Source organism: Brassica oleracea, chromosome C2, assembly GCF_000695525.1.
Source record: "Brassica oleracea var. oleracea cultivar TO1000 chromosome C2, BOL, whole genome shotgun sequence".
In the NCBI taxonomy this organism is placed as follows: Eukaryota; Viridiplantae; Streptophyta; class Magnoliopsida; order Brassicales; family Brassicaceae; genus Brassica; species Brassica oleracea.
Window position 1 is genome coordinate 7,267,967 of NC_027749.1, and position 26,721 is coordinate 7,294,687.

Here is a 26,721-nt window from a genome sequence, read left to right on the forward strand (position 1 = left end):
TGAGCATAGATATTCCCATCTCAGATTATATACGGGTCATAAAACCAGACATACACCATCTTAAGAGATTTTGAATAAACCACCACATACATATATGTGCCGTCTAAGATGGAACCTCAGAAGAGGATTGGGAATATATAAGAATAAGATCTTCTCCACGAAATCAAAAGGACCGAGGGCCAAAACATGGGTGATCAAATAGTGGCCAGGTACAGATTGCATGAAACAAATGAATCCGGATATTCAATATTAAAGGAGAAAGATTATAAGCTGGAAAAAGAAGGATTAAAGAGTAAAAAAATGATAAAATGTTAAAAGTACGAATGGTTTTAACCATCATTGTCTTGGCAAAGATCTTCGGACTAGAGATTATAATTTAAGACATCCAAAGAAATATTATATAAAGCTAGCTAATTGAGAAGCTAATCGAAATACGAGACACTGACCCGAGAAATGACTAATCAGCTTAGCACCAAATGAATGTCCTAGAAGAGACATAATCAAGTTGCTATAGAGTCTATACAAGATAGACCAAGTGTTCTATAAGATAAAGGAATCTCAGATAGAAAAAATAGTGCATAGAATACAGATCCGAGATTATAAGAGAAACCATACCAGACATTGAGAAAAGGCTGCGCAGCTACACATCTAAGGTACCAAACCATGTAGTCTTGGGACGCCAAGCTACTAGGTAATAAAGGTCCTGGATAATAAGATCTCAAATCTATAGATCATGTCTGGAACATAATGGAACCACATGAAAGTGTCGACACACACACACATTTGTATAAAGATACATAAAGTTATAGCACTTGAACATAAAGAGATGAACGAGGATCATGAACCCACAAAAGAGTACTCATACAATCATAAAAGATCATAGAGATTAGAAAAGATAAAACGTGGAGGTTCAAAGTATCTAAAAGAGAGATGAGCGTATTGGTCATATACATATACATGGACTGAAACATAAAGCAGCTGCATATAGTATGTTAAAGAAATTGATCACGCATGATCATTGATCTTGGAGTTGTATAAAAGACAATCCAATACAGTCCATATATTTGAAATTCCTTGTGATTATACTAAACCTAAAAGAGGTTAGTAGGCATAGAATAAATCTATGTGGATGTCCGACCAAAAGCGTTCGGTCCCGGCCCTTCAACTAAAGATGTCCTACTCTGTCCATCTAAGGGGGCATCCGGCTCTTCAGCAAAAAACGTCTGGCTCTTTTGCTAGACGCGTCCGGCTTTTAAGACTAAAAGATGTCTGACCCTTCTTCTTGATCACGGGCTAGTAGAGACAAAAGATCAACCGGATACAAATGTATTGTAGTCCATAAACTTGTGAAAGCCGAGATTCATGACCTAATAATATATACTTAGCGTGTGATATGATCCACAGCAACTGAGGTCATGAGATGCCATCATCATATATTAAGATAGGAATGCAAAGAATAATGAATATGGCATTACCTAAGGCAAAGAAATCGATGTCCACATCCATAGGAGAGAGAGAGCCGACTTCAGGAGAGAGAGAGCCGACTTCAGGAGAGAGAGAGCCGACTTCAGGAGAGAGAGAGCCGACTTCAGGAGAGAGAGAGCCGACTTCAGGAGAGAGAGAGCCGACTTCAGGAGAGAGAGAGCCGACTTCAGGAGAGAGAGAGCCGACTTCAGGAGAGAGAGAGCCGACTTCAGGAGAGAGAGAGCCGACTTCAGGAGAGAGAGAGCCGACTTCAGGAGAGAGAGAGCCGACTTCAGGAGAGAGAGAGCCGACTTCAGGAGAGAGAGAGAGGCGGCCACAAAGCTTGGAGAAAAGGAAATGATTTCCTTTTCCTAGTAGATGTAATCTTTCCATTATTATGTATTAGTAGTTTTCCTAATCCTAGTGAGTTTAGGTTTTGGATACTTTCCATTTATCTTCATGTTGTAATCCTTATATAAATGAATCCCCTTGATCATTAATAATAACACAGAAATATTCAGTCTCTAAACACTTTATTTACAACAGAAATATGTATTTTATACATTATATACGTTATTTATGACAGCTAATATAAGAATAAATATTGAAAAAAGAAATATAACTGCGTAGATTATGGCTTTTATAATTTTCTCAAACATAACAATATTTCTGAATAATACAATAAAATTACCTCAGTAAGACGATTGTTCAGACCTCGAATTGTAGAATTTTGATGGATTTCACCAAGTTGCATATTGCGTTGTGTGTTGTTATCTGGATGGTCAGTTTTTTCGAACCGATCTATTATAGTTTCCACCTTTGTATGACCAAACGAGCAAATTTTTCCACTAGGTGAAAACAGAATAATAGCAACACGAGCATTACAAAGTGTGCAAAGCTCATTAGCTTTTTTGAAAAGACCATTTTTTCTTTTACAAAACGTAACTTGAAGATTTTTTTCTTTCTCTATTTTAACCATTTTTGTTTTTTGACGACCTTTGGTTTTTCTCATTATTTCTCTATATTGATATCTGGAAAATAAAATATTAGATGGTGTTTGTATGATTATGACTTTGTATATTTATAGCTAAATATCATATATCGGCAGTTAATGTTTGAAGTTATCTAAAAGTAATTTTAATTCAATTTTTGTTGGTCTTATATTTGAATATCAGTTTACCAGTTTGATACATTTGAATTTCTTTATATTCCATCAAAATAAGGTATGAAATTCATATATATTTGACTCTAATATTTTCATTTAATTTGTGATATGTATCATAATCTGCTATATTTGAATATTTATGATAGTTATATTTTTATAAAGATAACAACGTCATTATAACTAGTAGATATATCCCAGTGTATAAATGTTATAAAAAATTATAATACAAAGTATGAAACTAGCCATGTGTACCAATTGACCCTCAAAAGCTTTAACATTAAAAGAAAATATTAAACTTAAAAGTACACTATTATATTCTCCTATACTTTTTTATAAAATAAAATTTAAGGATAAGTATATATTTTATGTAATGTATGCTCTTATATTAGTGCTAATATAGACATCATACAGTGTATAAATGGCTCTTTATATTTACAGTGACTAACGATAATTGAAAAAGTGCACATCATCTTATTTTAAAATTCATTTATATAATAGAAAATGTTACAACATCATTTTTATAAGAAAAAAAAAACAAGAAAATGAGGAAATTACAATAAGAAGAAAAAAACATAACAAGAAGAAATTCTGAGGCTGATACTGTCACCTCCGGCGACAGTGACAATAAGGTCTGATGCAGCATGGTCTCCAATTGGAACGAGGGCGGGATTAGGATGGGTGGTTATCCCGCCCGCTGCTCTTCGACCTTTTCAGAAGTGCGCTTCTTTTGTATCATCGGTGCTTATGGCAGAGGGCCTTGCCCTGCTGGAGGCAGTTCATATGGGAGTACGCAAGGAGGTGAAGACGGTGTGTAATATCACTCGAACTATCCTAAGGAGTGACTTTTATTCTCTCAAATAAGAGGTTCAGTTATAAGACTTAGGGATCGAATCCACAGATACTCTAGGATTACACAATAGATTTGTAGTTTTTGAAGTAAAACTAGATGATTATGATTTAAGCATTAAATTGGTTGAACAAGGTAGTTGTTCGATTGAATGGTTTTAGGTTGTAAACTATTTGGGAAACACCTAGATTTGGGATAAATCTCAGGTGTGACAAGTATGCAAACTTTATTAAGTTATTAGGAATTATAAATGATACGTTCTCGAACTCAAACGTAAGTATAATCTATCAACTTGTGTTTGTTTAGATTATCTAATGTCTAGATCTAAGATCTCAGCTGTCGCTTGTTGATTTTAAGAAAGTGTCGATCAACGATTCTATATGAATGTCGATCGAAACACCTTTCAGTCCGTCGATCGATGCAACTATGGAGTTGTCGATCGATGTTCCTTCTAGCACGCTTTACGAACGGGTATGATGGGTTCTCTAATCTCCTAGACCAACTTTCGTGTGTATCTAGTCAATTAGATCATTCTAGTTTGATTTCAGGCAATTAACCAAGCTTCCGCTTGCGCCAATTAAATCTAAGATCTAAGTTTAGGGTGATCAATCCTAGACTTATCATTAAGAGCAACTAGATGAAGAACCGTTTAAAACATCCTAACAACAGTTCATATTTTCAATACATAGATCACCCTTTGAAAAACCTTAATCGAACAATAAGACTACTCAGACATATTCATAAGAAACATGGTCATGATGGTCTGAATAATGCTTAAATGAAATGAGTATGAAAAGTAAACAAGACAGAGTAAAGAAACAAGGGAGTTCAAGATCTTCTCTGTTATGAAGTTCATATCTCTCTCTCCTATCCCAAGCTCTCCAAGCTATCAAGTGTGCCTTCTCTTCAAGTGTGTGGCAATGGTGGAAGAAGTCTCAAGAAGGTCTACCTCTAAAATGATACAAAAAGCCAAATAAATAGTTTAACATGTGCTCAGGGACTTATGGTGTAATTATTGGAGTTTTGGGTGAAACTTGTGATTTCTTTAAATGCAAATTCTCGCGGATGGTTCGCCGTCGATTGGCGTCGATAATGATCCGTCGATCGATGTTAGAAGTGGTCTGTCGATCGATGTTTGTCTTCAATAATTGATCCGTCTTAGTGATTTCAGCAAAGCTCTCAAAAAGGTTCCAAAATGCTCCAAAATCACATTTTTCCTCAAATGTGTACCTAAACCTCTAAAAGTTCTGAAAAGACTTCAAATGCATATAAAAGACTCTAAAAGCATATATAAATCATGGTCAAAAGTGGGTAAAATCCATAACATATCAGTGTGCTTCGAATTGGATTCTGCCTAGCTCATCAAATCTGTAAACTAAGGAAATTGCATACAAGAGCTCTATCGAGTGGTTGCATATATTTTATCCTTTGCATTTGTGTTTGAATTTGTCTCTTTTCCTTGTATTCCTCGAGAGAGGAATAGCCAAGATGATGTTTTACCAAAATCTGCTCTCGGTGGTTGATGAAGACATTATGACTCTCAACTAACTTTTCCCCGTTTAATTAAGATTGAGTTTCAAAAAAAAAAAACAAGAAGAAATGATGAATTCCGCGAAAGAAGATAAACATAACATACTTAGAAGAGATGAGGAAAACTTAAAGCATGATATTGTCTAAAGACTTCACTGTATCACATCAGAATCGATTAATATTTAATCAGATTAAGGGTGAGGAGGATGGCTGTAACACCCCCGAACCGTCCTAGGCATAGGTCGACCCACCGGCCAACAATCAAGCAAGAACATGACCGACGGACGACCCACACCAAGGGTTGGAGATGAAAGGCCAACCAGCTAGCCAACAATCAAACAAGAACATGATTGACCGTCCAACCCAACACCATGGTCCAGAAGCGCTACGTGACGGGCTAGGGACGATCCGGTCAGAGTCACAAACTTTAGTCCACAACCAAGACCAGTTCATCCCCTGACTCGTCTCTCTGTGTCAAGGCATAAGGCTTTGCAACCCGTACCTAGAGTTAGCGTTTTCCGTTAGATCAAGGCCTAAGGCTTTTCAACCCGTACCTTGACCTAACGTTGTGTTAGACCGGACTAGTCAAATATCAGAGTACTCATGAAGCGCATATAAAACAATTTCTTTATTGATTCAAGAAATATTCACACATTGAATCATTTAAGACTGGGCCCGGCCTAATGCCAAATCGAGTCAACATAACACAATTCACAATACCGTTTATAAAAGGCATGAAAAACTACATTGGCGGTTCTAACGTCCAGCACCAAGCAATCCGATCATCCTTACCTAAAGCGACCTGCAAAAAGGACAACAGAGTTGGATGAGTAATCTAGTATTACTCAGTGAGCTGTCGGCCTCTACCCGCAACCTAGAATCTAACCCAGACAACCCAAAATAACAATCAATCTAGCCCTAGCATGCAATAAAAGCTAAGGCTAAGCAAACCGTTACTAAGTTAGACTTGGCCTCCTGCCATGATCTAGCTTCAAGTAATGGGAACCTACATTAAAACAAGTCAACAACCAATCCCTAGTTAACCATATATACGCCTGAGTTCTGTACTCATGTAGTGTTAGACACTTAGACTATACAAGTATCATTAGCCGATCGGCCAACAATCAAACAAGAACATGATCGGCCAACCAATGATACCGCATAGCTTTAATATCCACCACCCTTCACAAGCAATCACTCAAACACATACAGGCCAACGTCAGGCATATACTAACGCAATACACACCAAGCCTAATCCGGTACCTGAGCCAGAATTAGGGCTTAATGTCAGAAACCTGCAAGCAAATCAATCAACCACAATCACAATAATAAGACTATGAGAATCTACGACTCGATCTAAGTCGTAACACCGTATATCGGTGCTACACTAACTCGAGGATTCCAAAACACACAACACTCTAACCTGGGCCCTGGTGACTTCGTGTTCCTCCTCTCTATCGGCAATATCCTATCTTCCTACCACAAAGGCCAGAAGAAGGAATTTTCAACCGACCGCGGCCCACAGTCCTTTGGGTCACCGCGCGACAGCCCACAGTTCTTCAGGTCACTGCCACATTACACCGTCGTGTAATACTCAGCCATAGGACATGACCCCGTTCGTCTGAGTCTTCCCGATCCAGCGAATAAGGGGTTTCCTTGAACTTGTTGGGTACGAGGCCAAGGAAACACTAATCACCCCTAAACAAGCCTAGTATGGGCGGGTTACGCACATACTGTCGGCACACTCACACAACACAAACTCAATATAGAACCTAACCTAAGGATAAAGTTCCAGATCCTAACTAGACACTCGACTCTGGAACACTAAACAATAGTAACGGTAATCCGGCCTATATGGCCTAAGACCCTTAGTACTAACAACTAAACAACTCAACCAGTTAGTCACTCCCTTACCAAGAGATGACTAACCTCAATCAACAAGATTAATTAAACGAGCAAGCATTTAATTAAATCTACTCAATCAAACCGTTACCCAGATAGTTCGGCCTCCTGCTGCGACTCTATCTTTAAAGATAACGGGAACCTGCACTCAGCCATATCAACACGCAAGAATATAAATCATGATGCATCCTAGTCCTAGTCAGGTTATTATCTCAGTCTTAATTTCATTCACTCAGTTTAGCCCTTGCTAAACTGAGTCCGGTTCCATAAATAACCCTAAGGACTCTACAATGCAACAGCGTGAGCATTCTAATCTATATGCGACTCGATCTTCCCTAAGTTCCAAGTGAAACTCACAAAACTACCCTAAATTCCCAGTGGAATTCACACAAGACCAACTCACAGCATTCTAGGCGAGAAGCAGCTGGTTGATCGGAGAGGACTTGGCCAAAACCCAAGGGACGACTTGACCGGACTGGACTTATCTCGACTTGGACAGAACCTTGGCTTGATCATGTAGACACTAACAGGTCTGGACGGACTGAATTGGACTCGGACTGAACCTCCTTTAGCTTCTGGACAGTTCTTCGGAATTCCCGGCGGAGTATCGAGCAGAATTTCGACTGATCTGAACCTGTAGAACTGAACTAACTCTGGACATCACCTCCAATTTATCATCAAAGGAACTGACTGTCCTGGACGAATTCAGTTGGACAGAACCTTCCCTAGGCGCCGACTCAAAATCAGTAGAGAACTGACATCGAAAACTCTCTAAAACTCTCGAAATAGTTCGAAATCACTTGATTTCTTTTTCTACTTTTCTCTCACATTTTTAAGTTGGTTTGGACAGGTCTGGATGTGTTGAAACTGAATGGAGGTCGTGCCTATTTATAGAAGACAACAACCAATCAGCTTCAGGTTCGTGGCAGCCTGTGTGTCGCTCCGCATGGCTCCGGATGCATGTGCGGCGGCACCTCGTGCTCCACATGTCTTTCAGCATGGCCAGGACACATGCAGGACGCCACCGCTCCTCCCAGATGTCAGGCTGCATGACTGGCACTCATGCAAGGCGCCACAGCATCACACACATGGCTGGCCGCATGCTTCGGTTGCATGCGCAGCAACACCTCGTGCTTGGTCGGTCCATCTCGTGCTTCTACATGTCAGGATGCATGTACTGCTTCCATTTACGGCGACATCTCGAGCTTCTGTAGACACTCAGATTGCTGGACAGTTGACACCACGTTCTGAACACTCACACCAAGCCACCTTGTGCTTCTCGGTCCATTCGTTTGATTTCGACCCTTCCGACAAATTTTTGTCTGCGATCCATCCCAAATATGTTTCCGCTCCTGCTCTGATGGTCTGGATATTTTTAATAAACTCCAAATGAATTCTGAACTTGGCGGTATATATTTTCCGATCCTTCGGCTTCATTAAAAAAACTTCCACAATACCGAAATTTGGGTTTCGTCCAATTTCGGGTTTTTCCGTCGTGCATCGATCCCGTCGTGCTTGCTTCCCGTCCTGCTTAATTCCCGTCCTGCTTCCAATGTATTCAAATTAATATTCCGCTGATACGAAGTTTCACGGAAAACTTCGTGCTGAAAAAACGTCGTTCTTCTAAAACGTCGAGCGTCTAAACCGTCGTGCTTCCAAAAATGTTATGCTTCCAAAACATCCGTCTTATCAATCTAAAACATCTTCTAACTATGGTCGAGCAACTTATTCGACTCATAGTTCACCCACGATCACTTCTTCGCCCACCTCGTACTTCAAAACTTCTCGATCGATCCTTATCGCCCGCGACTCGACCACCACAAAGATACTCGACCATTCTTTTTTTTAAACGGTTTTTACAATGGCCATCATTGTGATGTTCATTTCCATATTCATTTTCTTCTTTGGAACTCAGATTTTGGTTTTCATTTTTGATTAGGCTCTGGAATGTAACTGTAGCATGGATTAAATCCCTTAGCATGACGATAGCTTTAAGAACTTAAAATTGTTTAGAAAAGACAATATCATAAATCAAGCATAACAGTGCTGATCAGACTGATCAAGCAGTGAAGATTTTTGGTTTTCACTGCTTGATCAGTCTGATCAGCACTTTTATGCTTGAGTTATGATATTGTCTTTTCTAAACAATTTTAAGTTCTTGAAGCATTCAATGTACACTTCTTTATCATATAGTACGTACACTATTATATTCTCCAATAATTTTTTATAAGTATATGTGCTATGTATTATATGATATTACATTTTTGCTATTTTGAAAATAAATTATATTCCAGTTCTTGTCAGCAAACACTTCTTTATCAAATATTTCGTTTCTTGGAGCTGCATCTCTTGACGTCTCCTCTTATGATTTCTTGTGTTCAAAAGGTTCACAAGCAAGGAAGCCTGGTGGGCAGAGCTATTGACCTATTCCAACTATAAAATGATCTTCTTTCCCAGATTGAATGCCTGTTCAATATGGAAGGGATTCTCAGGGAACCCTAAATGGATGGAGGATCTTGTACACCGATAGTGAGAACGATATGATGGTCGTTAGCGATGACCCATGGCAGTAAGTTTGTCCATGCTAACTTGATGTGGTGTTGAAGGTACAATTATACTGTTATACACGAAGTGAAAGTGGAGAATGTGAATGATGATAACAAGAGTAGTTTCTTAAAACAAGCAGCTCCCATGATAGAAACATCAAAGTCATCTTCTGTTAGCCAGCCTGATTCTCCTCAACGGTCCCTAGGGTTTGATATTAACAAACCAGAAAGAAGCATCTTTTACTTTTGTGCTTTAAAGTGTATTTTGCTTGCATAAGACATAAAAGATATCGCCTTGCTCTTTGTCTTTCTCTTGGACATGTCTCTGTGTTTGTTTGTGTTATTTCTGGTCTTCATGGATTTCCTCTTGAGAGATTTGTGAGTTTATGGGATGTGTGGAGGACCGTATGAGTGTGGTTGGATTGAGGTCGTGAATTTGCTATTGAGATGGTGTGCATTGGGTTTAGGTTTTCAATATAATTACACTATATTTATTAGGTTGAAAGTATTTTATGTGAATGTATGGGTTTTCTTCTCACCGGAAGATTAAATTGATATTAATCCAAACATTACACATTAGTAATCCAAAGCAGGCGAGTTGTATGTCCCGAAACCATTAACAAGAATTACATGCTAAGAATCTAAAGGAAAAAAAACATTACACATTAGATTGATATTAATCCAAACATTACACATTAGTAATCCAAAGCAGACGAGTTGTATGTCCCGAAACCATTAACAAGAATTACATGCTAAGAATCTAAAGGAAAAAAACTCTACAGCCTAACTTTACCAGGGCGGTCCTGGGCAAAGCCTGATAAGACATTCGGCTTAAGTCTCTAAATTTTTTGAAAAATAAATAAGCTTCCAAATTTAAAAAAAAAAAATTAGGCCTCCAAATTTTTTAAATCTTTACTAAACAGTTTAGGACCTCCAAATTCTCAGGGCAGACCCTGAACTTTACCGAAGGAGCCACGAGCACGACCGCATTGACTCAATCAAGGAAGACGCTGTGAAGTAATTGGTTAACCTGATAACTTCTGACAATTTGATGATAAATAAGCGAAGCTCCAGATCCTTCAAACAAGACGAAAATTTTCTACAAAGAAAAAAAAAAATCTAGAGTCGGCCACCAAGATAACGTAACCGTTGCAACATTTCCAACAGCGTCGCCACCATAGAAGACCAGCGAAACACAATAACAACGAGGATCAGAAAAAAAACGGAAGGACATGCACCCAAGCCCGGAAATCAAAAAAGAAACTTCAAATATTTTGATCTAGATATATATCCGAAATAAGAAAAAAAAACTTAGCTGAAACACCAAAAAGCTATAGAAGCAAGTAGAACAAATCCGATCGGTATGGCTGTGAGGGCCCACCAATGTAACTTGGTTTTAGAGAGAAAGGAGAGATTGGATTTCAATTTGTTATAATTCATTTTTGAAAAATATGTAACATAATATTTGATCCTCGAAAGAATTTTATTATTTTAGTAAACTATATACGTAATATTCTTTCATATACGTATAATACTCCAGAACATTTCTCAGCAAGAACTCTTCTTATCGGTAAGTTTCACATGAGTAGGAGATAATTAAACAACGTCTAGAACCATTAAGACCGGAAGTTAGAACTCAACCTTCTCCACTAATCCAATCATCTCGAGCCATGATTCATCAAACTGACACCGCCCATGGCTCTATCTTTACAATAACCGACGATAATCGAATAATGAAATCCATTTATAAAATAGAGAATGTTACAATCTTTTTTTCTTTTAAAAGGAACACTTCAGAGAAAAATAAGGAAAATATAACAATAGCATAATTCTGAATAAGCAAAAGAAAAACACAACATAACAAGGAGAAATGAGGAATACTGCAAAAGAAGATAAACACACAACATACTTAGAAGAGATGAGTACAACCTAAAAACATGATTTTTGTCTTCAACTGCACCACATCAGAAATCATTAATATTAATCAGATCTAGGGTCAGGAGAATGGCCATCATGATGATGTTCATTTCCAGCTTCATTTTCTTCTTTGGAACTCGGGTTTTGGTTTCCAGTTGGATTAGGCTCTGGTATGTAATTGTATCCCGGAACAAATCCCTCAGCATGACCGTAGTTTCCAAATGGTAATGGATGATTGGGGAGAGCCATGTTATGGTTGTAGAAATTATTCATGTTCACCATTCTTCTTTGATCAAACAGGTTCATATTTGGATTGATATTAATACCACCATCAACCCCAAAAAGAGCATTACTAGAGCTTCCCACATAGAAACTTGGATGAGGATATCTTCCTTCCAACATTTTGAAAGCTTCATGTCTCACTTGTTTCTTCAGATTTTCAAGTTTACCTTTGAATTCTTTGGCTTGACCTAAGTCAAGTCCTCCAATGGAATCTTTCAACCAAATCTCAGGGACTTTGGAATTTTTTCTTTTGTTCTTCAAGTCTTCAGTCTTTTTTTGCTCTAATTCTAGTTGGTTCATCAGCTGAAAATGTAAAAACGTATTATAAACAATTATGTATAAACCCTAGTAGGTAATCAAAAATTATTTTTCAATAAACATAAAGATATATACCTACACTGGGTATTTAAAATAATACAAAAGAATATCACTTATGGAATCAATATCCATGCCATATGATTCTACACCATATTCATAAATATTGAAAAATGGTTACAACTCGTAGATCAGGGTTTTTATAATTTTCTCAAACATGATAAAATTTATAAATAACACAATAAAATTTACCTCAGTAAGATCATTGTTCAGATCTTGAATCGGAGAGTTTCGATGGATTTCATCAAGTTGCATGTTGGGTTGTGGGTTCAGAGGTGGATTTTCAATGCCTTCGAAACGATTTATTATAGTTTCTACATCTAGATGACCAAAAGAATAAACTTTTCCACTAGGTGAAAACACAAAAACAGCGATCTCAGCATCACAAAGTGTGCAAAGCTCACAAGCCTTTTTGAAAAGACCATTTTTTCTTTTAGAAAACGTAACTTGAAGGTTATTTTCTTTATCCATTTTGACCATTTTTGTTTTTTGACGACCTTTACTTTTTTTCATCATTTCTCTAGAGATAACTGGAACAGTAAAATATTGGTTGGTGTTTTTATGAAGAAACTTTGTGTATTTATAGCTAAATGTCAGATACCAGCAATTAGTATTTTGAGTTATCAAGAAGCAAGGTCAATTCAAATTTGCTAGTTTTATATTTGAATATCAATTTTACCATTCTGATACATTTCAATATCTTTTTATTCCATCAATATAAGGTATGCAATTCATATTTATTTGACTATAATATTTTCATTTAATTTGTTACAATCTATCATAATCTGTTATAGTATTGAATCCCTCAACTAAAGATGGTGATAGAACAACCTCTCAACTAAATATTCGATGAAAGAAATTCAAAACTTTAATTTCATTAACGTCTGTAATCCTCCGTCATAGTATTTTAGATGGAGGGCGAAATACGTTAACGGTTTGTAAGCTAAGGGTTTATAATGTTGAAAACTTCTTGAAAACTTAGTTTGAAAACTTCTTGAAAACTTAGTTGAGAAGTTTTATCACTAAAATTTTGATAAATGTTTTAAAACTCTTATATATAGTCAATTAATATAGTTTTGGAAAAGAGATTTTACATTTGTCTTGGAGTTTTGTAAGATATAATCAGAAAACTTATATTTTTAATTTAATACAACACTTTTCATTGCAAATATATATTATATTTAGCTTTTATAAATATTGTTCGTGAGTAGCACCGGAGATAATACTAGTTATAACTAATAGGGATATCACGTCACAGTGTAAAAATGTTATTAAGAAAAATTGTAATAATTTCAATACACTGGAGACATAATATGAAAACAAACATTTGTACCAATTGACACAAGAAATCATTAAATCAAAAAGTATAATATTATATTCTTCAATACATTTCTATAGAATACACGTTTTTTTTACGTCCTATAGAATACAAGTTAAGGATACTATATATGTCATATATTATATATTATTATATTTTTTCTATTGTCAAAATATATCATATTTCAATCCCTATCAGCAAACACTTAATTTATTATCGATAATGACAAATGTTTATAAGTTAATCGTAAATAATGTCTTATCAGTTTTTATAAATAACTCAACTAGCTACTGATATGAAATTAATATACATAATAATATATATATATGAATGAACCTAAATCGTTTTATACATTTAGATTTTGTACATAGATCAGATCTTTTTACTAGCACAGTGCACAGACACACAGATTTAATATGTATAGTGCCATCCAACAATAATATGTTTGTGTTTCCAGAAAGTAAATTTAAAAAGATTAGTTTGAATGAGAACTACACTTTTAACGATTATTTTATAGAGCCACATGCATTATCTTGTATATTAAAACAGAAGTCCAACCTTGATTCATGTGTGACTTTTTTTAAAATAGATCTAATGAACCTAATCCTAGAATGTTATGTTACATTTAATCTCTAATTTTATCATTTAAATTTTGGGCATACCAGAAATTTTTATTAAACTATCAATAATTAAATTTAAACAATAGATAATCTATTGGATTTATAGATATTATAAATTAAATATATATAATTTAATGGTTTAATACTATACCTCCATATGTTAATTATTTAAACATTTTTTGCTGTTAACTTTTAAAATTATAAAAAAAAAATAACAAAAATCAGATTATCTAACAATGATTACAATTTGCTATCTTAAACCAATGAAAACAAATTTTAAATTATATAGTTTATTTTAAAAATTAAACAAAAACTAAATATTTAATTATTTATTCAATAATATAAATGTATGAAGCGAAAAGTTTAATTTTTAAAAAACTTTCTAAATTTGTGAAATGTTACAATATCTTTGAATATGACAATAAAACAATATTTTACTAATCTTTATATATAGTTACGTTTTTAATAATGAAATAATAATCCGAGAATATATATATAGAAGAAGATGCAAATACATGTGAAAGTTTGAAACAATCTATTCAATGAAAAATATACCGTAAACTTATTATGTTTTAAAAATTGATAGACATATATATATTATAATATATACCAATTTAGAATTGAAAACAAAATATTTATATAAAAATAAATAAATCGCGGGTCGAGATCTATACTATTATTTTATGAAGATAGGAAGTTTAGCTAATTTCTCTCTTTTTCTCTCGGGCAAAGTTCCACCGTCATTGATGTCTCTTGACGAGCTGGCGGTGTGTTTGGTAATCGGCCTCAAACCCTAGTCATCCGTCTCGCTTTCTACTCTAGTTCTGATCAGTACCGGCTTAACATAGGAAGCGGTCAGTGCGACTGCCCTGGGATCCGGTCCAAAATTTAATTTTTTTTTTTGTATTTTTAGTTTACATGTAGAAATTATATGTAATATTATGTTGAAATTTTAATATTGTTATAAATTAATATGATAGCGTAATAGATTTTTTTTAAAAAAAATTATTAGTTTGGTAGCAATATTATTTTTTCTTCAAAATAATATTTCTAAAAAACTAAAATTAATAATTATATCTTTAAGAAAACTCAAAACAAATTTTGTCCAAGAGCCTTATAAAAAAAACTTGCCCAGAGACCCCGGATTATATTGAGCTGGCCATGGTTCTGTTGTGTCTCTAGTTCTGAGGTGTCTCCACCTTCTGCTTAAGTTTTGGGTTCACTTTTTGCTGTCCTGACAATACATATGTGCTCCGTCGTAGAAATGTTTGGCCGTCGTACTATGGATCTGGCTCTACCAGACCCGACACCTTCTAGGGAGTCTCCTCTCCATCACCGCTTCTCAACACCTATAGTCGTTGTGCCCTACCAACGATGCTTCACATCTCGCACGCCGCTTCTCTTAGCGCAAGCCGATATGCCCGAGCTGTTCAGCTCTCCTTCGCCGCTCCCTCTTTGCCCCCTCTGCTACGCATCTCTTCTCCTCCGGTTCGAGTCACTCTCCGCTGTGTCACACCATGTATTCATCAGAACAGAGTCCAGCACTGACGCCTCTCCTCTGCACTGTTGTTAGGGTCGGCTGTGCAGCATGACCGCTCATGGGTCAAGCCCGTGTCCCCCTCGTATATTAATAATTAAAGGGTTTAATTTTTTTATAAATCTATATTTTCTATATAAAAAATTATAAATATAGTAAATAAATTTGAAAATGGCCCAAAATTATTGGATATGTATATTGTTTTATTTTCATCACAAAATGTTACTGATTAAATTTTAAAAATATTTTAAACGATAATAAATCTTAGAGAGTAAAACAAACATTTTTGCTCTAGGACCCGTAGCAGTGTCAAGCCGGCCCTGACTGTTGTATCCTTTCCGACTGTCCGCTGCAGCTCCTCTGCCACCGTCGACACAACACTCCACCTGCACATCGTCTCCAGCCTAACCATAATCATGTGTTCATTTGAGTGCACATGGTCATGGGCCTCTTCAATGGATATGGCCATTAGCCCTAGTCCCAAAATTAAGGTGGGCTAATTGTGTTCAAGGTCACCTACCCTCATACCCTACTACAGTACACCGGAATTTTTTTTTAAAGCTCGATTTGCCATTGCTAAAAATCCAGCGCTGTTTTGGGATAAAGTCAAAATTGAGAAGATTATGAGAGCAGGTATCATACTCCATAATATGATAGTAGAAGACGAACGAGATGGATACACTCGATATGATCTTTCAGAGTTCCAACAAGGAGAAGACACCGGAACTCCACATGTGGATCTCACGTATTCTACGAATATCCCTTCCAATGTCGCCAATATGATGGGTGTTCGGACTAGAATTCGTGATAGACAAATGCATCAACAACTCAAAGATGATTTGGTTGAACATTTATGGCTTAAATTTGGACGTGATGAAGACAACAACTGATCTCGAATGTATCTTTCAATTTGTTATCGTTTTTTTTTACTTATTTTTGTTTTGAAGTTTTATATTAAAATCTATGTTAAAAATATTTTCTTTTTTAATGTTGTAATTTAATAAATAAAATCTTTTCTTAAAAAAAAAGGAAAAAAAATCTGTTTTTTTTTTAAGAACCCCTAAACAAGAGACTTGCAATAGAGGCGCTAATTGTATGGGTTTCTTAGTTAGGTCTCTAACCTCATTTTAACTAATTAAAATTACTAAAAAAAATACTTAGAGACCCTAATAGGGGCTTTAGGATAAAGATGCTCTCATGGTTCACTTTAGGCTACGGATCTAGAGATCTCCCATCTTTTGCTGGCTAATAGTCGAACATCATCAGACACGGTATTCAATCACACTTTCAAATCGCATCAGTTGGATATTTTAATATCAATCTTAAATCCAACTTCAATGTGTTCTTTCGAACATGGAATATAAGATTTTAAGTATCCAAGGGTTTTTTTTTGGACTTTAACTCAATATTAGATCTTGACCCGCATAGTAGTGATTATTTTAATTTATATATATATATATAAATATTTGGTTCACAAGATTAGTGATACTCCTTCCGTTTCATTAAGATATAACTTTTAAAAAAATGTGTTTCACAAAGATAGATTTTTTATGTTTTCTATACAAAAACTGAAAATTTCAATAAAATTAATTGAATTTATTGAAAGACTATTGGTTAAAAAGCATTAGAATTTGATAATTTCAAAAAATGATGCATAATTGATTTTTTCAATTTATTAGTGACATATATTTTAGTAAAACATAACACTAACTAAAACCTTACATTCTATGATATTTACGATAATTTTTTTGTTTTGGACGAAGTAAAGGGTTAAACTCGGGTCTATTAAAGACACAGACCTAACTCCCGGATGGGAGGTGCAGCCCACAGATAGATCATCTTCCGGATATTCAAATAGACCGAAAAGCAGTAGTCCATATCCGTGTACGATGACCAGGAAAATATAACTTAGTTTCGCATGACAGGTGGATCGAACTTGAAATGTGGTGACATCCCAAGCTCTTCCCCTTACCACTTGACCACAAGCTCCCGGTATAAAAATTTACTATAAATTTCATTCAATATAATATTAACTTAGATATTATTTTTTTTTAAGAGTATACTTGTATTTTTGGTTTTTGTCATACATATATGTTAATTGGTATAAAAATATATTTTGATACATTTTGCGGATATACATTTCAAACAAATTAGTTAACACAATTCAATTTGGTTTAAAATTTTGACAAATAATTTTATACATTAGTATATGTTACACAATTTCATAATTCAGAATATTAGTATGGATTATTATTATTCCATAAAATAGTTGTATACAAATAATATAAATCGAAATATCTTTTACAAATGACACAACATATTTCAATTTATATTCTATGCTTCTATAGTAACAAACATCATTATAAATGGATCATGGATGCAATTCAAAATTTTATGTTAGTCGAACATGTGGAATGACAAATACAAATTAGACGCTAGTATTTCTAGGATTTTTACTATATGTTTTAACAAAATAAAAACAAAGGTCTTTACTATATGTACAATACTATTTTGAGGAGAAATCTACCCATACAACCTAGTTGTTGAAATAACAATTATCATTCAAAGGTGATTTTTTCTGGTTGTTTTTTTTTCAAACATAAAGTTGTATTGCATAATAAACTCATGAATATGAATCATTTTGCATATATACTAACTCTCAGTTTGTTCTGCGTGTTAAGAATACAAAAGCATTCCGGTTTTTTTGCTTTGTTACTTACGTTGAGATAGGGAGGTTCATAGAACTAAAGGAAAAGAAATTCAAACGGCCATGAGCGGTGCAGCTACGCGGCTTTTCGGGACTTAATATCTTCTTTGTTTGGTGGAGAGCCCTAGCGGAGAGTCCCTGTAAAAGTGGACTGAGTACGATGTTTAGTGAGAAACTTGCTTTCATAGTTAGAAGTTAGAACTAACGAAACGCTTACCCCGAGAAGCAAGCCACAAATCTTGATTCACCACGAGAAGATGACTTCTTGAACCATCTGCTTAGGAAATACGAATCAAACACAGCTCTTGCATCACATATTTGCATATCTCTCAAGAGTCTAGTTACAACATCCTTGTCTTCATGACATTCGCCGGTACAAACTGATTCTTCTTCACCACTTGGTAATCCTAATGCAGCATTATTTGATGTGACCTCTATGCCATCTTATAATGTAATCTAGACACTTAAAGTATCTATAAGCCTTGCAGTTTTCCCAACAGCAGTTCCTCAGCAATCTTCTAATCCTTCAATGGGATCACAAGTTTCTGTCAAGGAGACAAAAAAAAAATCATTCCTGAAAATTATAAACTACTGAAAATGTTATTGTATACGAAAGAGGAAATGGCCATCGCCAATATTCTATACAGATTCCTTAAAAAATTTCACCACTCTTGGCTTCTTCTAGTGATCTCTGCAATGTCTTCTCGAATAAGTTATCTAACATCAAAAACAGAACCAACCACATATGAACTCCAATCAACACAACTATCAAAAAAAGTAGAAAGGAAAACAACTTGTTTATAAACCCAAGCATTTTTCAAGAAAGAAAAAAGTATCACCACTTGAAACAAAGAGATGAAACTGAGATAGAGAACCAATACAAGAAACAAAACCTGTCTTGAAATTAAGAGATGAAATTGGTTTTATCCCAACGTCATGGTTAATTGGACATCTCAACATTACGAATCAAGCCAACAAACGCAACCATCATATAGTCATACATTTTAAACTGTTACACTATCTTTGTAAAGACATAAATCGATGTTACAGCAAAACCTTATATTTCAATTAAAAACTTCTAAGACCTCGTCGGCAGCTGGATGGTTTCCGCTACCTTACTATGACCAGAGGCTTAATCCCTCAAATCCAATTCAATTCGACACCAAGTTCCTCGTGAACTCAGCATCATGTCTTTGTTGATTCTGAAGTTTTCTTCCAGGCTTCCATCAAGAAGCGTTCACGGAGATACATGATATCAAATAACAAATCAATGGTTAACAATCACATTTATGTAATAGTTAATATTGAGTTAGTTATATATTGATGGGAATAAATAAGAGAATCAAATATATTGTTAAGATTTTACTATACACATACAAAAATGATATAAATAATTTTCTAGTAAAAAGTCCATTTCAAAATATCACACATGAAATAAGTCATGACTTCTATTTTAATTGATAAAATACCCCACCCTCTCTTCAAAAATTCTATTTTATCCCACCAATATAAAATAATTTCTTTTTTATTTTCTTTTAAATGCAAAACGTGGTTAAAGACATCGATGCCCTTAATGAAACCAGCTTATTACCATGATCCAACTTATTCTACCCGCCATCCTTCTCATCCACCGTCTCGCTCCTCTCTGCTCCTCTGCAAGAAGGAAGAAGACGAAAGAGAAATAAGAAAAAAAGAAGATGAAATTCACCGTCACTTGCTTAGATCCAGTTGGGTCATTGAGGATGAAGAAGAAGACGATGGGCCGGAGACGATGCAAGCTTGCCAGAGAAGCGCCGGAAATGAAGCTTGAAATTTTTTAAATTTTTTTAGTTAAATTTGACGATGTTTCTCTACGAGTCATTTAAGGAAATAAGCATCATTGTTTTTTGTCTTTGTCCTCAACTTTGGTGGAAGAGATGGATTGATTCTGGAGTACACTAGCATTGTTTTCTTTCTCTTTTGTAATAATGTTAACATCTTTTGTCTGCCAAGCAGATAGCTTAAGAAGATGATGCTCCATTTTCAACTTTGAGTTTATCATTCTTCAAATGGTGGTGGTAGTAGTAGTAGTAGTAGTACTGTGTCCTTGAGATTCAAGTGTTTTAAGAAGATGAGGCTCCATTCTCAAATTCTATTTTATCTCTGCGCTTCATGCAACTTGTTCAGAAAAAAAAAAACAGAGTTTGGAACCAAAGAGGTTGACAACATGGAGGAGTGATCGTATTTGTAGAGTTCTACACCATTCTTTATGATCGTACTGTCTTTCTTGAGGGGATGGTTTCCAATGCAGGCCCTATGCATAGTACACAGCTAGAAGTTATGGAGTATTGACGGTATTTGTAGAAAATTTCACTTCTTATCTTTATAGTGTTTTAATTAGGTTTATTAATTATGTTTAGGTTTGTTAATCTGTAATTAGTTTGAATCCACTTAAATTTGTAAACAAGAATTTTGTATACCAATTGAATTTATAAACCAATTTACATAATACACCAATTCTATTTTTTAAAATTAATTTTTGGTTTGACATTATATTTGTTATATTTTATTTTAACTATGAATTTTTTTATATTTTAAATTTGATTTAATTTAATTTTTTTCATGTCTTAAAAAAAAATAACCACACGTTTTAACCACAAATTATTCAGTAACTAAAATAGCCATGAGTATTTTGTAAGTAAAGTGTAGCTTTTAAGACACATGATTTTCGTGGCAAATTCATAAGTTTTCGTTACGATTTTAATAGAGTGATTTAGGTAAATATATTCATTTAAGACTTAAATCTGTAGATTGCCCAAGTAAATCATAAAGCCCAACTTGTCTACCATTTTGACTCACAAGTGACGATTATACATTTTTGAAAAATAGAAAAATTGCAGAAAGTAAAAGGTTGTGTCAGATGGAGGATTTCAGAGCAGATATCTTTTGCAGAGGTGGACCCTTTCATAGGAGGCAGTACAACAAAAGGTCCTCTGGATAATGCGTCGATTTTGTACAGGATTTGATGAAAATTATGTATATATTATTAACAAACAATGAGAATGTTACAATTTATTAATTACCACTAATGACAATTGTTTAAGAACTACAAATATATATTATAATCGGTTCAAACATTAACTTTAACTATCCAATGTGAAATAAATTGGTAACAATAAAAAAAGCATCTAATATTAAAACATTAAAATTTTAGTAAACAAATATATTTATTAAAAAGATTTAAACATTATGTATGTTAAGTTATATGTTAGCATGCTACGTTCATTGATAGTGACCAATAAAAATGTTACCATTGACATTACTGTGTTATTAACTATAATTTATATTACATTACTAATTATTAATAATATCAAATTGGTTGGTTGCTATATATATAGAAGGACAAGTATAGATTGTATTGAGTACTAGGCTTTATACAATTATATATAAATATGAAAATATAATTATGTATAGGTTTATGTTCAAAACAATATGCTATATAATATTTAAAATATAATCATTGCTACATAGTTGGTTAGTCGTTAATAACAAATAGGATAAATAGTTGTTTAGTCGTTAAGTTTTGTGTAAGTGGGATATAGTGATCGGTAACGACCATTGATACCGTTAACGGCGACTTAATTTCGACATGAAAAATGAATAATAAGCAAATTGTTTGGTTGTTAAAAAAAAGAAACAAATTGTCTAAATAAAATATACATCTAATTGTTAGTAAAAAAATTTAGTAAGTGGTTAACAAACAATTAGTTAATATACATCTTAGCAGGTAATTATGTAATTAACGACCAATTGAACTTAAACATGTTAGGTAATGAACGTCTTAGCGGCTAAGTATGAACTTAAAATCATTAGCTATACATCTATAGGAAAATATTAATATATTAGTTGCTAAAAAATACGGTAGTGGTTAACAAATACATAAGTAACTAAAACTAACAACCAATCCAACACTTAATAGCGGAAAAGATTGATATAATTGTTATAATTTTTGAATTAGTAGTGCAACAAGAATGACATTCAGACTTAATGAAAACAAGGATATAAGGTAATATTTAGTTGAAAATTTTCTGTCATACATTTAATGAGTATGTTGTTACTAACCAATAAATATTATTAACAGTTAACAGCACAATTAGTAGCAAAAATATGAGTTACATGCTACAAGAGATTTTTCATCATGAGATAGCGAAAAATATGAGTTAGCAGCGAAAAATATCATGGTGTAATCGATAGCAAATAGTATTTTAAAAGAGAATTTAATTTGATGAAGATTCATAATTACATAAAGTAAAGAGGAAAGAATAAAAAAAACATGATGAAAAAAGAGAAGAGTTGATAAAAAATGGAGAGAAGAGAAAATACAGAGAAATGAAAGGAGAAGATAATGTGTAGGAGAGTGTGTCAGATACAAACATGGGACCAATGTGTAAAAGATAGTTCTCTGTCATGCAACACTGTTGCTCTGTGTTTTAGAAAGATAATTAGTAGGGGTAAAATAGTAAAAAAATATGGATTCTAAAGTTAAGGGTATATTGCAATTTAAAGGTAACTTTAGGTGCAATGGTGCCAATTTCTCATTTTAATACAGTCTTTCATGGCAACTGAAAGCAAATCTGCTACGAACGATTTATTCAGTAACTAAAAAAGATAAACATGTTTTAAAGAAATGATTAATCGGGTTGTACACGCAATACACATTTATATTAAACGAATATAATATTGCTTTAGGGACCAAACGATCTAATACACATTTATATTAAACAAATATAATATTAAATTTTCAAATTTATATAAAATAGTATATATCCTTCTGTTTCAAGAAGAACATAATTTGATATTTTTACAAAGATTAAAAATGATTTAAATGTATTCATGTTCTTAATAAATATATATATTTTATCAAAACATTTATTTGAAAAACCTATTTATAAAATCAAAGCATTTTATTTTTTAAATTTATTTTTGATTAAAATATTTAATATTCTAAATACACTTAGTAATTCTTGGTAATCTTCAACGTAGTAGTAATATTACTTTACACATAGTAATATTTTGGCAAATTTTAAGCTTTATTAGTAAAACCAAGTTCAAATAAAATAAATTTTAGTAAAACCAATTATTTTATACAATGAATGTCATGAAGGAAGAGTATTACATAAACAATTTACCAGAAATAAATATTTTTATAGATTCTTCTTACTATAGTTTTACGATTCATACAACAACCATGAAAGTTAAGTAATCATTTTGGAAAAATGATAAATATACCTAAACTATAAAAATAATCATCTAAATCATTCTAATAGTCATATTTACTATATACATAGTCTACTAGTAGATAACATATGAGTTCTATATATTAAATATATGTACTACTTGCAATATATAAAAGTTTTAAATTACACATAATAAAACCAAGTAATCTTAGTATTTCAAATTACACATAATAAATCCAGTAATCCTAGTAGTCCGAATCACAAACAATAAATCCAGTAATCTTAGTATTTTGATTACACACAATAAACCCAATAACCATGGTAGTCTGATTACACACAATGAAAACATAATAGTTATAATAACAATTATAATTTTAAATATTTAATAAAAAATTCACATTTAGGATCGAATCATTTTCTTGGGACGATGTTGTTCGGATTAAACCACTACTATTGTATTTTATGACCATATTAAAACCTTACTATACTCCAAAATGAAGTAAAATAAACCAAACCCCATAAACATAATTTTTAAAAACATTTTCAATTTCTCAAAAATTTTAGTAAACCTTACATTATTTACATTACCAAGATATACACTTCATTTTAATTATATTCCAGATAAAATTTCTGCAAAACGAACATAATAAACCTAAAAACAAAAAAAAATATAAAAAAAAAACTCATTTTCAATTATCTGAAATTCTCAGCAAATCTTACATTATTCGCTGACTCTAACTCAGATGCCAATGCCAAAGCAATCTTAAAAAATATTAGTCCTCAAAAAATTTATGAATAGGAAGTATCGATCGGGATAGTAATATCCAATTTTTTTTGATGAAATTTCAAATTGATAAATCAAAGAATATGATCATTTACATGGTGAAAAAGAGTCTATTAAGAAAGAACTTCTACTATCTACCATAGATCTAGTGCAGCTACCTTCAACCCATAATAGCTCATGTATGATTAATTTTAAACCATCTTTGTAGCAGGCCATGTTCAAGTATATTTAAGTGAGGAGATTCTATTTTGAACAGCGTTATCAATGACTCGTGTCATAGCTTCAACTGATACGCGGGCTCCTCCATATCGTCTAAAATTTCTCTCTCCAGAGAGCATGTAAAGCTGTATGAAACAACATACGCAAGAGAATGTTGTCTATCTGACTGTGAGTCGTCTGCAACAGGCTCCTAACAGTGTCGTTCCAATCCGGTGTAATGAAACGGCCAAGTAATTTGTCAGTAAGATTTGTCCATACCGTATAGGTGTATGGACATGCAAAGAACAAGTGATCTCTGGTCTCGTTTCGTTCTCCGCAAAATACGTACACAACCTTGAGTAATTCTCCACTGCCTCATTCGATCACCGGTGAATATCCGATTTTTCTTAGTAGTAGTCACTAATTTAATAACACTATGGATATCAATAATACTAGTCAATTTTAGAAGGATATATGATATATTGTGTATCAAACCATTAAATTTATATTTTGTTTCCAATTTAAATATTATCATATTTAGTAATAGTAGTCGCTTTGGTAATATCCAAAAATAATAATCTACATATAAATCTATGATTAAACTGTATGTCTTATGTATTTAATTGCTCAAATGCTCTTATAATAAAAACTTAAGTTTTAATTGATATATAATGAACATTTTCAATAATATAATGAAAATATAAACATTAAATATATTATGAAAAATTTAAATTAGCATAAAATAATACATAAATTTTTTTAAATACTAGATTATACAAAAAATTTAATTTAGTTATCAACATAAAAAATAATAAAATAATTAAAATATGACATCTTAAATCCAAAAAAATTCAAATTCATCAATAATGAAAAATAATACGGGGAAAACGAAAATTAATCCATAAAACAGTTTATAAAATTAAATTAATTAGTAACTAAAATATCAGTTTATAATTAATTTTATTTATTTTTAGAGAACATATTTTTGTTAATGCAAAAATGAAATATAATTCATAGATATGTTTCACAAAAAAAAAGTGATAAAATTAAATAATAAAGAACAAACAAAAAGGGAATGGGACCGCAGAAAGAATCTGTCACCTTCCAAACACAAAACATTAAAGTAAATATATAGTAGGAAAAAAAACAGGAAGGGACCCACACGAAAAAGCTGCGCGCAAGAAAAGAAGAAGAAAATGGAAATGGTAAATAAAAAGATAAAAGAAAAGATAAAAGAAAGTATATATTTGGAAGAGACAAAGAGAAGGGGTATTGAGAATAAGTGAAGGGTAATGGAAATGATTTTTTGTGATAGGGGAAAATTGAGTTACACTCCGTTTTTTTTCCTTTGTCAATCATATCTTTTATCATGTTATAGTGTTTTTCTTTTATTGTCTTGTCGTCGAATGTATTTGTAACTGTTGAAGTTCTTAGAAATTTTAATTTAATATAAAACTAGATTCTAATCCGTACTTTAAAAGCATGAATATAACTTTTACAAAAATCTAATTTACAAAGTTAATATATTTAAACTTTTTGTAATAATGTTTTAACATTTTTTCCTTAGTGTACATGGAAACTATATAATTAAATTATTTTTATTTATGTTAAATATGAAAATTAGATAAGATATTACTTAGTTTTGTTTTTTTAATTATTTCTAGTTGTTTTGTTATGAATTTTTGATAAAAATATATGTAGTTTTGTTTGATTAATTGTGTAATATATACTTATTTTAATAAATTTTAAATTATAAAATTTATTTGATATCAATTTATTGACTAACATTTTATTTATATAAAAATTATTTACCAAAGCATATATACTCTTAAGAATAAAAAAACAATCTAAGAATAAAAATTTAATATGAAAGCACAAAAAATAATAGGTCATGAGTTTTTAAAGGTAACTGTAAAAATAATAGAATTATGATTTATTTGGTCGTATATAATAGGTAAAATTAGTAATGAAATAGTCCAACAACATTTTATAGTAAATTTTTAAAATGATTATGCTTTAATAGTATAGCTAGTATATGTGTAAAAGTTAGGTCCCAAATTAGATTTATATTTTAATAAGATAGATATAATATGTGTAAATATTACGTCCAAAATTATGTTTCTGATTTAATAAGTAAAAGAATTAAAAAAAAAGAATTTAGTTATGAATATGTCCCCTAAAGTTAAATGTGAAACAAATATCAAAAAAAAAGTACGATAAGATTAATCACATAACCAAATCAGAAACTGTGATCAAAGAAACATGAAGATTTGATCTGACTTTGGTTTGAAAAAACACAACAAAATCGTCATG

At 32.8% G+C, this 26,721-nt stretch overlaps 1 protein-coding gene and 1 pseudogene across 1 annotated transcript; both read right to left on the reverse strand.

Moving 5' to 3' along the window:
• Positions 1 to 2,476, reverse strand: part of LOC106326510 — a 12,136-nt pseudogene extending 9,660 nt beyond the window's left edge.
• An 8,940-nt stretch (positions 2,477 to 11,416) lies between these two features.
• On the reverse strand, positions 11,417 to 12,544 carry LOC106326514 (agamous-like MADS-box protein AGL62). Its single transcript, XM_013764483.1, has 2 exons — positions 12,221 to 12,544; positions 11,417 to 11,956 (listed from the first exon to the last, which is right to left on the reverse strand). Exons 1-2 carry the CDS (start codon positions 12,542 to 12,544, stop codon positions 11,435 to 11,437), a joined length of 846 nt encoding a protein of 281 aa, XP_013619937.1. The 3' UTR covers positions 11,417 to 11,434.
• Positions 12,545 to 26,721: the final 14,177 nt, after the last annotated feature.

Excerpts from the sequence above, each read along its gene's own strand:
- LOC106326514 (XM_013764483.1), bottom strand. The coding sequence starts at position 12,544 with ATGATGAAAAAAAGTAAAGGTCGTCAAAAAACAAAAATGGTCAAAATG. Across the intron at positions 11,957-12,220 it reads TGAACAATGATCTTACTGAG|CTGATGAACCAACTAGAATT; the intron begins GTAAATTTTATT and ends TTACATTTTCAG.